The 15,151-nt window shown below is 46.0% G+C and overlaps 1 protein-coding gene across 1 annotated transcript; it reads right to left on the reverse strand.

Annotated features, from left to right (window-relative positions):
* Positions 1 to 5,959: 5,959 nt before the first annotated feature.
* CHCHD10 (coiled-coil-helix-coiled-coil-helix domain containing 10) lies at positions 5,960 to 14,904 on the reverse strand. The gene is made up of 4 exons (XM_040416375.1): positions 14,747 to 14,904; positions 12,309 to 12,519; positions 7,055 to 7,214; positions 5,960 to 6,120 (listed from the first exon to the last, which is right to left on the reverse strand). Exons 1-4 carry the CDS (start codon positions 14,785 to 14,787, stop codon positions 6,101 to 6,103), a joined length of 432 nt encoding a protein of 143 aa, XP_040272309.1. The 5' UTR covers positions 14,788 to 14,904; the 3' UTR covers positions 5,960 to 6,100.
* Between the last annotated feature and the right edge of the window lie 247 nt (positions 14,905 to 15,151).

Genomic DNA, 15,151 nt, shown 5'->3' on the forward strand with positions numbered 1-15,151 from the left:
ACGCATGATTTGCTGAAACCCCGCCCATTTTCCACCCCATGTTTTTAAATTTCAAAAAGAAATACATCATTCGTTTGTGCTGCGTTTGTGCTGCAAAAATGAACGTTTGTGCCGGTTCGGTTCCTGAGATATTGCGCGTTAGATTTTTATGAAGCCCCGCCCACTTTCCATCCCATGTTCTTAGATGTCAAAAAGAAATACACCATTCGTTTGTGCTGGTTTGTGCCACAAAAATTAACGTTTGCGCCACTTTGGTTTCCGAGATCTTGCGCGCATGATTTGCTGAAACCCTGCCCATTTTCCACCCCATGTTTTTAAATTTCAAAAAGAAATACACCATTCGTTTGTGCTGCGTTTGTGCTGGTTTGTGCTGCAAAAATGAACGTTTGTGCTGCTTTGGTTTCCGAGATATTGCGCGTTAGATTTTTATGAAGCCCCACCCACTTTCCACCCCATGTTCTTAAGTTGTGTGAAGTTGGCACCCCATGTTCTTAAATTTCAAAAATAAATACACCATTTGTTTGTGCTGCAAAAATGAACGTTTGTGCCGGTTCGGTTCCTGAGATATTGCGCGTTAGATTTTTATGAAGCCCCGCCCACTTTCCACCCCATGTTCTTAAATGTCAAAAAGAAATACACCATTCGTTTGTGCTGCGTTTGTGCTGCAAAAATGAATGTTTGCGCCGCTTTGGTTTCCGAGATATTGCGCGTTAGATTTTTATGAAGCCCCGCCCACTTTCCACCCCATGTTCTTAAGTTGTGTGAAGTTGGCACCCCATGTTCTTAAATTTCAAAAATAAATACACCATTTGTTTGTGCTGCAAAAATGAACGTTTGTGCCGGTTCGGTTCCTGAGATATTGCGCGTTAGATTTTTATGAAGCCCCGCCCACTTTCCACCCCATGTTCTTAAATGTCAAAAAGAAATACACCATTCGTTTGTGCTGCAAAAATGAATGTTTGCGCCGCTATTTGCTAAAACCCCGCCCACTTTCCACCACGTTTTTAATTTTCAAAAAGAAATACATCATTCGTTTGTGCTGCGTTTGTGCTGCAAAAATGAACGTTTGCGCCGCTATGGTTTCCGAGATATTGCACGCATGATTTGCTGAAACCCCGCCCATTTTCCACCCCATGTTTTTAAATTTCAAAAAGAAATACACCATTCGTTTGTGCTGCGTTTGTGCCGCAAAAATGAACGTTTGCGCCGCTTTGGTTTCCGAGATATTGCGCGCATGATTTGCTGAAACCCCGCCCATTTTCCACCCCATGTTTTTAAATTTCGAAAAGAAATACACCATTCGTTTGTGCTGCGTTTGTGCTTCAAAAATGAACGTTTGAGCCGCTTTGGTTTCTGAGATATTGCGCGCTTGATTTGCTGAAACCCCGCCCCCTTTCCACCACATGTTTTTAAATTTCAAAAAGAAATACATCATTAGTTTGTGCTGCGTTTGTGCCGCAAAAATGAACGTTTGCGCCGCTTTGGTTTCCGAGATATTGCGCGCTTGATTTGCTGAAACCCCGCCCACTTTCCACCCCATGTTTTTAACCCTGACCCTAGACTCCCCAGGTGTGCTGCAGCTTGCCCCCCTCCCCAACTTTTTTTTGGGCGCATTTATTTTATTTTTTTCTGCATACGCTGACTGTGGCCGGCACTCTTAGCATCCGACCATTTTTAGCGCATCGCCCACCCCAACGCTGATCAACTTCTGGACGGATCAGTTTGCCTCCGCACGGCCAGAAGTTGCTGAACGGAGCAGAGGCTGAACGCTGCCAGACTGATGCATTCTGAGCGGATTCGCATCCACTCAGAATGCATTAGGGCAGTACAGATGCGTTCGGGGCCGCTTGTGAGACCCTTCAAACGGAGCCCCGAACGCTAGTGTGAAAGTAGCCTAAACCTCCCCCGCTTAGAGAGAACATACTGGCGGAAAATCAGTCTCCCCTTGAAATCAATGAGAGACTCATCGACCGCGACCTCCCTTCCAGGTACATAGGCCTGCACAAATTTGGCCCAAAAGTGATCGATGACCGCCCTGATTATGAACAGGCGGTCATAGACAGGATCACCTTGGGGGGAACATGCTGCATTATCTGCATAATGCAAGCATTTCCAGGTGGCCTCAAACCGGGAGCGTGTCATGGCCATACAGTAGAGTGGGGTCTGGTAGAGGACGTCTGTAGTGTACGGGAACTGTAATACCCGTCACTACCAAAGTGTCACTTGGTGTGCTGTCGTCCCTCCTTAGTTATGGAGAAGTTGGTATATGTCAGTTTTATAAAATGTCATGTAATGCAATGCTATGTGTTTCCCTGCTACTATGACACTTGCATGTACAGGTCTGCTAGGGGTGTCATTCCAGCTTCTAGTCACTAGAGGGAGCTAGAGAGCCCTAGTTTATATAAGGCCCAGACAGGGAAGTGAAAGTCAGTCTAGTGGAGAGCTCAGAAGTTTCTAGAGCCTCAGGAAGCAGAGAGAGACAGAGGCAAACTGCAGAGAAGCAAGAGGTACTAAAAAATAACAGAGGAGGTACTCTCTAAAGCTATAGCCAAGGATATAAAGCCAGAATTAGGTTATTGGGCCTTGGTGAAGAATTGCTATATTCCAGGATCAGACCGAAATAGAGTGCAAGCTCCTGTACTGCAAGTCCTGTGTTCAACACTCTGTAATCACCTTGCTAAATCTGTAATTGCCTGCATCAACCGTATTGCAAAATCGACTGTATGCCAAGGAACTGCGATTCCAATATTGTCTCTGCATGAAAACTACTAAAGTTGGAGTTCTGTTTTAATACCACGTGTTCTTCAATTTATTCCTGCTATCCGTAAACGGCGTGCCACCGTTTAATTGGCACTGGCGTCACGAACAATTTCTATCATCACCTGCCTATGCAGAGAGTCAGCCGTCTCAGGTTAGTGTCATTGCACTACTACACCCAGAAACTCTATTACACACAACTTGAGTACGCTGCACCTCCCCACTCCAGTAATGCCTGACACTAGGTTTCTTGACTATGCCCATGTGCAGCACAAGGCCCCAAAACGTCCTCATCTCCGCTGCACTGACCGGGATCCAGCCACCGGGCCTAGCCAAAAAGGAGCCCGGGTGTTGCACAATGAACTGTTGGGCGTACAGGTTTGTTTGCTCCACCATCAGATTCACAAAGTGGTCACTGAAAAAAAGACAAAGTTAGTCGTTTTCAGTGAAGCCCACTGTGGAAATCTGGATTCCTGTTTGGCCTACAAAATCAGGAATCGCGGGCTCAAAACGCTCTGGGGTACACCATGCAAGTTCACCGGTAGGGGGCTTTGGCGGACTTAACTGGTGGGCTGGAAAACTAGTACGAGCCCCAGAGCTGCTCGTACTGGTGTGGGCCACAGGGTCCCTAGCATGGCGGTCCCCTTGCTCTGCCTGGCGGCTTCTCCGCCGCCTTGGGGGCTCATCATCATCGCTAGATAATGAGGACCCGGATGACAAAAGGAAAGTGGGGTCATCCTTGTCCTCACTGGGGCTCTCAGACTCGGAGGCAAGCTGGGCGTATGCCTCCTCAGCCGAGAACATCCAGCGGGCCATAGGGGAGTGTGTGTGTGCGTGTAAATATTTATTTGGTGTGCGTATGTGTGGGGGCACGAGTGTTCGCGAACTTACCCTAAACCTTACAGCAATAAAATAAAATAAAAAATAAAAAAATAAAATAAAAAAGGCCAAAAAATGTGAAAAAATAAATTCAAAAAATTCAAACTCGCTGATCAACCATCCGAAGTTGATCAGCGGTGGGGTGTGCGATGCGCTAACAGTGGCCGGATGCTAAGAGTGCCGAGTGCTTTTTTCCCCAAAAAAAGTTGTAAGGGGGGGGGGCAAGCGGCAGCACACCTTAGGGTCTAGGGTCAGGGTTAGGCTAAGTTTACACGAACGTGTGTGATCTGTGGCCGTATTGCGGCCCGCAAATCGCGGGCCGCAATACACGGCTACAGTTCCGTGTGAATTCCGCATCACGGATGCGGACCCATTCACTTCAATGGGTCCGCTAATCCGGAATCGCGGAACGGCCGCACGGGACGGGACCCCTCGGAAGCACTACGGAGTGCCTCCGTGGGGTTACGTCCCGTACTTCCGTTCCGCTAAAAGATAGAACAAGTCCTATCTTTTAGCGGAACGGCCGGATCGCGGACCCATTAAAGTGAATGGGTCCGCGATCCGATGCGGCTGACCTACGGCCGGCGATCTTGCATTACGGCCCGCTATTTGCGGGCCGCTGCACAGGCACGGGTGACACACGTTCGTGTGAACCCGGCCTTAAAAACATGGGGTGGAAAGTGGGCGGGGTTTTAGCAAATCAAGCGAGCAATATCACGGAAACCAAAGCGGCGCAAACGTTCATTTTTGCAGCACAAACGCATGGTGTATTTCTTTTTGACATTTAAGAACATGGGGTGCTAACTTCACACAGGTCATTAGTCTAGGGCTTCACATACTTTTTCCACCTGCACGGTGAATGTTTACATGGTGTGTTCAATAAAAACATGGTAACATTTAATTCTTTGTGTGTTATTAGTTTAAGCAGACTGTGATTGTCTATTGTTGTGACTTAGATGAAGATCAGATCACATTTTATGACCAATTTGTGCAGAAATCCATATAATTCCAAAGGGTTCACATACTTTTTCTTGCAACTGTATGTGTCCATTCTGATTTTGTTCTTGAACAGAGTAAGGCCTAGTTCACACGAACGTGTGTGATCCGTGGCCGTATTGCGGGCCGCAATACACGGCCACAGTTCCGTGTGCATTCCGCATCACGGAATGCGGACCCATTCACTTCAATGGGTCCGCAAATCCGGAATGGCCGCACAGAACGGGACTACGGAGTGCTTCCGTGCGATTGCGTCCCGTACTTCCGTTCCGCAAAAAGATAAAACATGTCCTATCTTTTTGCAGAACGGGCGAATCGCGGACCCATTAAAGTGAATGGGTCCGCGATCCAATGCGGCTGACCTACGACCGGCGATCGTGCATTACGGCCCGCAATTGGCGGGCCGCAGCACGGGCACGGGTCACACACGTTTGTGTGAACTCGGCCTAAGGGTCCATTCACATGTCCGCAAGTGTTTTGCGTTCCGCAAAACACGAACACCAGCCGTGTGCGTTCCGCATTTTGCGGACCGCATATGGCCGGCAATTTAAATAGAAATGCCTTTTCTTGTCTGCGGACAAGAATAGGACATGTTCTATTTTTTGGCGGAACGGAAGTGCGGATGCGGAACGGAAGTGTGGACAGCACACTGTGTGCTGTCCGCATCTTTTCTGGCCCCATTGAAAATTAATGGGTCCGCATCCATTCCGCCCTATCCGGAACGGATCCGGACCAAACTTGCGGGCGTGTGAATGGACCCTTATAGATGGTCATTTATGAAACAGAAATACGCCTAAATTAGGCGTATATCGGGTGCAGATTGTAGCACAAAGGTCCCTTGTGCTGCAATCTGCGACTTCTCCCAGCTCACACCCGGTGTAAAAAAGTGGGCGCTGGCGGGGACTGGCCGGTAGGCCCCTCTCATTTACCATTTTCTATGCCTGGTTTAGATGTAGCGCCTCTTCATAACTCCAGCGCCAGGTATAGGGCGCCTAATCTGCAAAATAATCTGCATTATGCTTCATGCAAACGGCCATACCTGCATTTCGGTCCATAGACAACGAGTCCACAAAATATGGATACCTCACATCAATAGAAATGGCTCTTCTCATCTGCAATCTGGACAATTCTATGATTTGTTCTATAATTTGCAGAACAGCCACATGGATCTGTGTATGGCTCCATAGAAATGAAAGAGTCAAAAAATGCAGATAGCACACAGATGAAAAACACGGTCATGTGCCTGAGGCCTAATATATACAGTAATATACTAAATATATTGTGTTGTTAAACATGTCAAATGTTAAAACAAGACACAAACACAGTATTGCAGGAAAATATAAATACATCTAGATTTATTATTTTAATCAATTTTAAGATAGAACATGAAAAGCAGACAACGGAAATGCATTGTGATGAAAAAGTGGCTTCTCCTGGGTATGCTCGCCAGCTGGGCAACTGACAGATATCACAAAAGAGAGGTGACACCTGCAAAAGACAAAAAAACTACAGTTACAATGTATCAAATATTTAACACTCTAAAGGCTCATACAAAAGGCCGTATGCTCTCCGCAAAAATGCGGATCTGTTTTTTTGCGGATTAGAAGCAGACCCATTTACTTCTATGGGGCCCTTTTCTTCCGTTCTACGGCTCCACAAAACAAATAAAACATGTCCTATACTTGTCAGTCAAAATCAGGACTTGGCCCCCATTGAAGTCTATGGGTCCGCAAAAATGCAGAATGCAATCAGTTTTTTTGTGGACATACTGAACTGTCCGCAAAAAAACGGATCCACGTTTTTGAAGACAGCATACGGCCGTCCGAATGAGCCCTAAAGCAGAGGTCCATCTATAGGGATTACATAAATAGCAGAACACCTGAGGCCTGGAGCTTCAGGAGGACCAAGGACCATAATCACATAGGCAGACATCGGTGTTGGCCCGGGGTAAGTGGGGGTTCTGTCACACATTTTACACTGGGGCCCAGGAGCTAAAAGTTACAACTCTATATTGGAAGGACTTAAAAGGATATGAGGATATTTATGGCATAACCACTGGACCAGATAAGTGCGGGTCCCACCTATCACCTCGAGAACAGAGGCCCCTCTCTCGCACTCGCTGTGAATGAAGAAGTGGCCGTGCGCGAGTGGCACCTCATTTCGATTAAGTCAATTCAAAGAAGTGAATGGAGAGAAATGTGCAAGTGTGGCCACCTCTCCATTCCTAGAGACTGCAGGACATCCCCCCCAATGGACTGCTGATGACCCAGCAATGTGGTAATGTATAAAGCCACTCCAATGGACCTGGGCCCACATTTGTAGTAGCAGTTACATGGAGTAATGACCCTTATAGCAGACGTGTAGTTCACCTTGTGGAAAGTCCTTCAGACTGGTGGCCGTAGACTCAGAACTCTGCACTCACCATAGTTCTGTTTGCACTGCTTTAACACTTCACTGAACCCTTCACACAGAATAAGGTCAGTCTGGGTGGTAGCGCAGTCCAAGAACTGCTTCATTTCATAGTGACAGGGACTATATTGTGACTGAGGTTGCGGGGAGACAGCAGGGGGCTTTGGAGTCTCCTACAGGAAAAACATAGATATTATCATTATTAGAAAAAAAATAAGAACTAAAAGTAATAGTCAATAAGAATTAAAGGGGTTGTCTCATCATGGACAATGGGGGCATATCGCTAGGATATTCCCCCATTGTCTTATACATGCAGGTCCAAGCGCTGGGACCCGCACCTATATCGAGAACGGGGCCCTGCAAGTGAAGGAGGGCGCACTGCGCATACGCAGCTGCCCTCCATTCATTTTCTATGGGGCCGGTGAAAATAGCCGAGCTCTGGCTCGACTATTTCCATTGGCCCCATAGAAATAAATGGGAGAAGGGGTTGCACATGCGCGGTACGCTCCCATTCACTTCTATGGGGAATCGGCTTGGTGGTGGCCGGGCCGGAGTTCTCTAGCCACCACCTTGCGGGGCTCTGTTCTTGATATAGGTGTGGGTCCCAGCGGTGGGACCCGCACCTATAAGACATTGGGGCATATCCTAGCGATATGCCCCCATTGTCCATGATGAGACAACCCCTTTAAGAACAGAATGAAACGCGTACTGTATGACTGGCTGGTTTCTCCTGACATGTCTGTTTTACTAACTACTTGCATTCCCCATGTAGTAATTCTAAAGCATCTTTTCATATAGCATTATGATGTGCCATCCCTCTGTAATTTATAAACTTCTAATAGGAATTAACTGCAAGCAGTCTGCAATAAAGGTCCAACTGGGAGTAACCAGTCGGGGGTGTCCCTGCACAGACTGCCACTGATTAGATAGTCCTAGACTGCGATGGGCCAACTCCCAACTGGTAACACCCAGATGGCCTTTTATTCACCCACTTCTGTAGTAATAATAAAGGAATGGCACATCATAGAGTTATAATAATAGATGCTACAGAATTGTTATTACATGGGGAATGCAAGTAATTATTAAACCTGACATGTCAGGAGTGGTGAAAGGTCCTCTTTAACCCCTTAGCGCCATCTACCACACATTTACTGTGTTATACAAAGTAGCTAGTGCCAAGTGCCATAAAATTACACTGCGGTACTAGGGCGGGGACAGGAGCTGTGCCTGCACCATATGCAGCCGGCATGCTCTGTATCTTACAGCTGACACTTACTGCAGACTGCTGCAACATCCAAGATTACAAATAACACTCATTCTGGCCCATTGACTCCTCAGATGCCGCAGTCAATTGACCTTGGCATCTAAGCAGTTAGACAGAGGTGGGGACATACTCTGTCACCTATCAGAATCCATCTTTAGACTGATGGGCATAATACAGTGCACAATGCATTGAATTATTAAAGCAATCAAGTGACTGTATATACAAGCTCCCTAGAGGGACCGAAAAAGTAAACAGAGTAAAAAAACAACAACAAAAAAAAAAACAATCGTGCAACAAAAAGTACAAGAATAGAACAGTGACTTTTTTATATTTTAATACTTTTGCACAGTAAAGGGTGCAATTTAAAGGGTGCAATTTAAAAAAAATGCTATTTTGCAAATGCTTTTAGGCTGTTTTATAAGTTCTTTTTATCCTGCATGGTGAAATAGTTGATTTCAACAGAGGCAGGATCCCATTTGAATAAAGGCTATAAACACACTTGTCTAGTGGGTGCAACCGCACTGATTGGAGGCTATGGAAGCGCCTATATCCCTTTTAAATGACACACAATCACCTGGCAGGCTCCATGTCACCGAGAAGAACCCGTCTAAGGCCCTCTCAGAACATCTTTGAACCATACAATTCAGTGGCTATATCAGGTTCCTATTATAGGTCATCCAATAAGTCCGTCACAAGTCACTTGTTTGATATAACTTCAGGCTAATATTTAACTGTTGTAGAATTGGACAATATGTTACTGGCACTTTCTGCACAGTTGCTCAACTGACATTTTAATAGGTGAGCACAACTTTTGCAACCAAAATACTTTGGCATCTAAAATAAAAAAATAAAGCAACTCTAAAAACTGTGTTGACCGGTCTCCGTGGTAACAGACTACAAACCACGTGTAGTCTCGTCCAGCAGTCACATGTCACTCTATTCTATCTGTCAGCAGTGATGACCTTGGGTGAAAGACGGGTGTGTGGTGGCTAGAGGTGGACGGCCATCACCAAAGTCAATGTCCTCGATGTCACATGCATAGCCTGAGCTTCTAGAGCAGGGATCACGCCAGCTGCTGTGAGACTACAACTCCCAGAATGCAAACATGCTTGGCCCCACTAGTGACCCAACCTTCTTCTGATGAGCTATGAAAATGCATACTTTTATTTCATCATTTAAAATAATATTTGTCAGAGTCAAAAATGTGACTTTAACCTCTTCACGATATGCGCCATACATGTACGGTGGATGTCAGGTTTTTAAACAGCAGACACTCGGGACTAATGTTTGAGATCGGCAATAATTGTCAATTGTGACCACGGCGGCATCTATAGAGGCTTTCCCTGGGAGCGCTGTGCTGCTGGGGCCAAAACAGCTTGATCGGTGCATGTGGGAGCCGCTAGTGTGGGTCTCTATGAAGAAACCCAGTTGTAGATCTTACAGAGGCCTGAACATAGCAAATTTATCCTTCATTGCAATGATAATTCAGGCAAATAAGAAATATAGATCATAGGCATCGCCGCATCCCTAAATGCTTGAATTATTAAAATATAAATGTAATTATCCTGTAACATTATGAGAGGTTATTTTTGGTGATTTTCCATGTCAATATCTATATATATAAAAAAAAAAAATATATTAAAATCCTGCAGTTTTTATACCGGCCACTAGGCCTAATAATAAGCTCTACTTCTCTGTACGGACCACTTTTCAGCATTATCTCATTATCATCACAGGCAGAGTTACAATGGCAGATATCATCTCTATACAGAGAAAACACAGGATTCACAATTCACACTGAACAACTGTCTTATCTGCGCCTTCCTTGTACAATGACCTCTGCACAGGGCACAGAGCATGCCTAGAGAACTCTCCCATAGAAGTCAATGACATCCCCTCCAGACCATTGTGTCTATGGTTCATGGTGGCCGCTGTAAAGCATATCTCTAAGGCCTCTTTCACACGGGCGTCATGTTTTATGCCCGGAAAAGGGGCGGGTGCGTTGCGGAAAATTGCGCGATTTTTCCACGCAAGTGCAAAACATTGTAATGCGTTTTGCACACGCGTGAAAAAAAATCGGCATGTTTGGTACCCAAAACCGAACTTCTTCACAGAAGTTCGGGTTTGGGGTTCTGTAGATTGTATTATTTTCCCTTATAACATGGTTATAAGGGAAAATAATAGCATTCTTAATACAGAATGCATAATACAATAGGGCTGGAGGGGTTAAAAAAAAATTACAAATAATTTAACTCACCTTAATCCACTTGATCGCGCAGCCCGGCTTCTCTTCTGTCTTCTTCTTTGCTGTGCACAGGAATAGGACCTTTGATGACGTCACTGTGCTCATCACATGGTCCAATCACATGGTTCATCACCATGGTGAGGGACCATGTGATTGGATCATGTGATGTGACGTCACCACAGGTCCTTAGCCGGCAGCTCAACATTACAGAAGAAGACAGAGATCCGCAAATACGCGATCAAGTGGACTCGGTGAGTTAATTTATTTTTTATTTTTAACCCCTCACTATTTTACTTTGCATTCTGTATTCAGAATGCTATTATTTTCCCTTAGAACCATGTTATAAGGGAAAATAATACAGATCGGGTCCCCAGCCCGATCGTCACTTAGCAACCATGCGTGAAAAATCGCACCGCATCCGCACTTGCTTGCGGATGCTTGCGATTTTTACGCGGACCCATCCACTTCTATGGGGCCTGCGTTACGTGAAAATCACAGCTCATGTGCACAGCCCCATAGAAATGAATGGGTCAGAATTCAGTGCGGGTGCAATGCGTTCAACCCGCGCGGAATACTCGCCCGTGTGAAAGGGGCCTAAATGCTGCTAATCCTTTCAAGACCGGTGATTTTTCCAGTTTTTGGTTTTCATTTTTTACTCCCAGCCCTCCCAAAGCCATAACTTTTTTACTTTTTCATTCACATAGCCGTATAAGGGCTTGTTTTTTGCGGGGCAAGATGAACTTTCTAATGGCACTATTTACGGTGCCACAGGCAGGCTCTCCATAGGAACTAGTGTGTGACAGCCCTGTACTACTCCTGGGTACAGAGGCTGCCGCACACTGCATCCAGCTCCCCCCAATCCTCGCTCGGGGAGTGCACGGCAGGGAGCGTGCACTCCCCGTCTTTAAAGGGGTTGTCTCACTTCAGTAAGTGCCATTTATCATGTAGTGAAAGTTAATACAAACCACTTACTAATGTATTGTGATTGTCCATATTGCCTCCTTTGCTGGCTGGATTCATTTTTCCATCACATTATACACTGCTCATTTCCATGGTTACAGCCCACCCTACAATCCATCAGAGGCGGTCATGCTTGAACAATGTAGGAAAAAGCACTAGCCTATGTGCGCTCCCATGGTCCCGGCCACCAGAGAGGCTGACGCTTTTTCCTATATTGTGCAAGCACGATCACCACTGATGGATTGCAGGTTGGTCTGTAACCATGGAAACGAGCAGTGTATAATGTGATGGAAAAATGAATCCAGCCAGCAAAGGAGGCAATATGGATGATAACAATACATTAGTAAATGCCTTGTGTTAACTTTCTCTACATGATAAATGCCACTTACTGAAGTGAGACAACCCCTTTAACTTCTCAGATGCTGTGGTCACATTTGACCAAGGCATCTTAGGGGTTACATGTGTGCGACTGCCGTTATCATCGATCGCATACATTAGTCCCGGGTGCCTGCTGTTTAAAACAGCAGGTACCCAGCGACGATGGTGCCCACTCCGCTTGCGCCATTCTTAAATGCTTGACCGCCAACGTAAATTTACGTTGGACCATGAGGAAAGGGGTTAAGAACAGCTCAAGCAAGAAGGCAGCCTCCATAATAATGTTCAGGAAACAGAATAAAAAAAAATTAAAAAATAAAAACAGATTAGAAAAAAGCTGTGTGTTCCTATCTAGTTATAACTGGCAGAAAACATTATAGATGACCCCTTCTCTTTAGTGTATATATCTATGCTGATACTGACCTGTACAGGAGCTGGCTTTGCAGGCTCAGAGCTGCCACCGCTAAAGGCACCAGTCAGTGCTCCACCAAGGACATGTCCAACCGCTGACCCCACTGCCACACCAGCTGCTGTAGTAGCCATCTGAGCCATTATTCCGGGCCCCTGGGATGGGGCCGTGGATACAGCAGAAGGGGGTGGATGGGCAGGAGCTGGGGCATGAGAGGGAGCAGGGCTGCCAAAACAAAGGAAACAGAAATTAACATCTTTTACAAAAATTCTAATAAACTGCAAGCATATTGAGTATTGTTTGGTATGTTCCATCAGATGCCATATGTACTGCGGACACATGGCACCACGTGCACGCCATATGCATGAGTCCTCAGGTTTCACTCTCACAAACGCATGTTGTGGGGCAGATTTACTAAACCTATAAATGGTGTAAGCTCAGACCTGCACCTGATGTACCACAGGGGCTCAGGCTGGAACATAAATCTGGTGCAGGGACAGACACTTTTCTCTGACTCTATACCAGCTAGAGGTTGCCTTACTTTGAGACAGAATTTTATGCCAGAACAGTGGCGCAATTTTGGCGCAAAAACATTGCATCCTAGGCCACGCCCTCTTTTCATCAAAGCCCGCCCCTTCTCACTAAGCTACGTCCCCTTTTGGAGCGAGTAGAAAAATTGTAGAAACCCTAATTTGCACCACTTTGAAGACAGATTCTAGAAGCAGACACATTACTAAATCTAGATCCGGCTTCCCCAAATTCCTGACAGGTTCCGATACCTTTTTTGGCATAATATTTAAGCCAATCACATACACAGTAAACCTAGCATTTTAAGTTACAACATGGCAGGTAACTAGAGTGAAAGTTCAATCTGCTGATGGGCAATTTCCATATAGCCCCATATAAGACAAAAGAGAATGAAACAGGATCTGTAGTAAAACCTTTCATCCTCCATTACCCATCATATAAGAGAAATATGGAAAATCACTCATGGGTGAAACACCGCCAGATCAACTTCCACAGATTTACTCACCTTTACCTGTAGCCTAGCTGCAGTATACAATATATGTCTCACTGGATAGGACGCATGATCTGAATGATATTATTAGGCTTTACAAAAAAAACACAAGTGAATTAATGAGGTTTTCCCACTTATCTATTGGTCCCAGTACATACATGGTGGCATATGGGTGGTCACTCTCCTTCAATGGGAAATGACCTCCAGGGGGTACAAGGGGGAAGGCTAAAGAAAATGGCCTCTAGGAGGAACAGCAGGGAAGTCTATGGAAAATGGCCTCTGGGAGAAAGGGGGGAGTCTATGGAAAATGGCCTCTAGGAGGTACAAGCGGGGGAAGTCTATGGAAGATGGCCTCTAGGAGGTACAGGGGGGGGGGCCTATGGAAAATGGCTTCTTGGAGGTACAAGGGGGAAGTCTATGGAAAATGGCCTCTAGGAGGTACAGGGGGGGGAAGTCTATGGAAAATGGCCTCTAGGAGGTACAAGGGGGGGACGTCTATGGAAAATGCCCTCTAGGAGGTACAAGGGGGGGGACGTCTATGGAAAATGCCCTCTAGGAGGTACAAGGGGGGGAACGTCTATGGAAAATGCCCTCTAGGAGGTACAAGGGGGGGGACGTCTATGGAAAATGCCCTCTAGGAGGTACAAGGGGGGGACGTCTATGGAAAATGCCCTCTAGGAGGTACAAGGGGAGGACGTCTATGGAAAATGCCCTCTAGGAGGTACAAGGGGGGGACGTCTATGGAAAATGCCCTCTAGGAGGTACAAGGGGGGGACGTCTATGGAAAATGCCCTCTAGGAGGTACAAGGGGGGGACGTCTATGGAAAATGCCCTCTAGGAGGGAAGGGGGGGGAAGTCTATGGAAAATGGCCTCTAGGAGGTACAGGGGGGAAGTCTATGGAAAATGCCCTCTAGGGGGAACAGGGAAATAACCTCTAGGATGTACAGGGGAAAATATCATATGGGGTAGAGGGAAATAACCTCTAGGAGATACAGGGGAAAATATCATATGGGGTAGAGGGAAATAACCTCTAGGAGATACAGGTGGAATTGTATTGGAAATAACCTCTAGGAGATACAGGTGGAATTGTATGGGAAATAACCTCTATGAAGTACAGGTCAATAGTCTCTAGGGGGGTATATGTGACATATCACTTACTTGCACAGACCACTACTCCTATAATGCTGTGTGCATGAGCTGAAAGGTCTGTAGGACCTGTCCCCTGGGACATCAGTGTCTACAAGATCACATAGGAATGTACAAAATACACAGAATTGAGCAATGTTCTCCAATATCCCATTTTTAGCTGGAGCCCTGCACGTTCTCAGCGGTCACACACGTCTACAGTTACACCATGACTTTATCCAAAGGGTATGCAGTGACCTTGTCACGTAGGTCTGTAGATCAGTCCAGTGCAGAGTAGACCCTCTTACCTGGGCGCAGTGCGGGAAGTGCTGCGGCTACCTCGCGGCATGATGACCTCCAGGAGTCACACACTGCTGGCCACAATGACAGCTCTCCTCCAGATCTCGGGAAACTTCGCACTTGTCAGTTCCAGAATCCTCCAATCGGCGCTTCCTAGTGACGTCACGACCTGCAAGTGCTCTATCTCCAGCACGACTGGTTATGTAAGCCGCTGCAGGCTGTCTGTAAATGTACAGGATACTGCTGCTGGTTATGGTCTCCACTAGTATCTGGCCCATTGATATCTATATGCTTCCCGTACATTTCCAATATATATGTCATGTATGGTACCTATTGATATGTATCCGGTATGTTCCCTATGTAAAACCTATATGCGCTTGTTAAGTTTCATGTATGTTTCCTATATGGTACTT

Source organism: Bufo bufo, chromosome 2 (genome assembly GCF_905171765.1).
Source record: "Bufo bufo chromosome 2, aBufBuf1.1, whole genome shotgun sequence".
NCBI lineage: Eukaryota > Metazoa > Chordata > Amphibia > Anura > Bufonidae > Bufo > Bufo bufo.

Bases quoted from the DNA above. Each gene is read 5' to 3' on its own strand.
- CHCHD10 (XM_040416375.1), bottom strand. From the start codon at position 14,787: ATGCCGCGAGGTAGCCGCAGCACTTCCCGCACTGCGCCCAG. The intron at 12,520-14,746 runs GTAAGAGGGTCT...TTGTTTTGGCAG, and splicing joins ACTTCCCGCACTGCGCCCAG to CCCTGCTCCCTCTCATGCCC. The intron at 7,215-12,308 runs GTCAGTATCAGC...TTTTTCCTGTAG, and splicing joins CAAAGCCAGCTCCTGTACAG to GAGACTCCAAAGCCCCCTGC.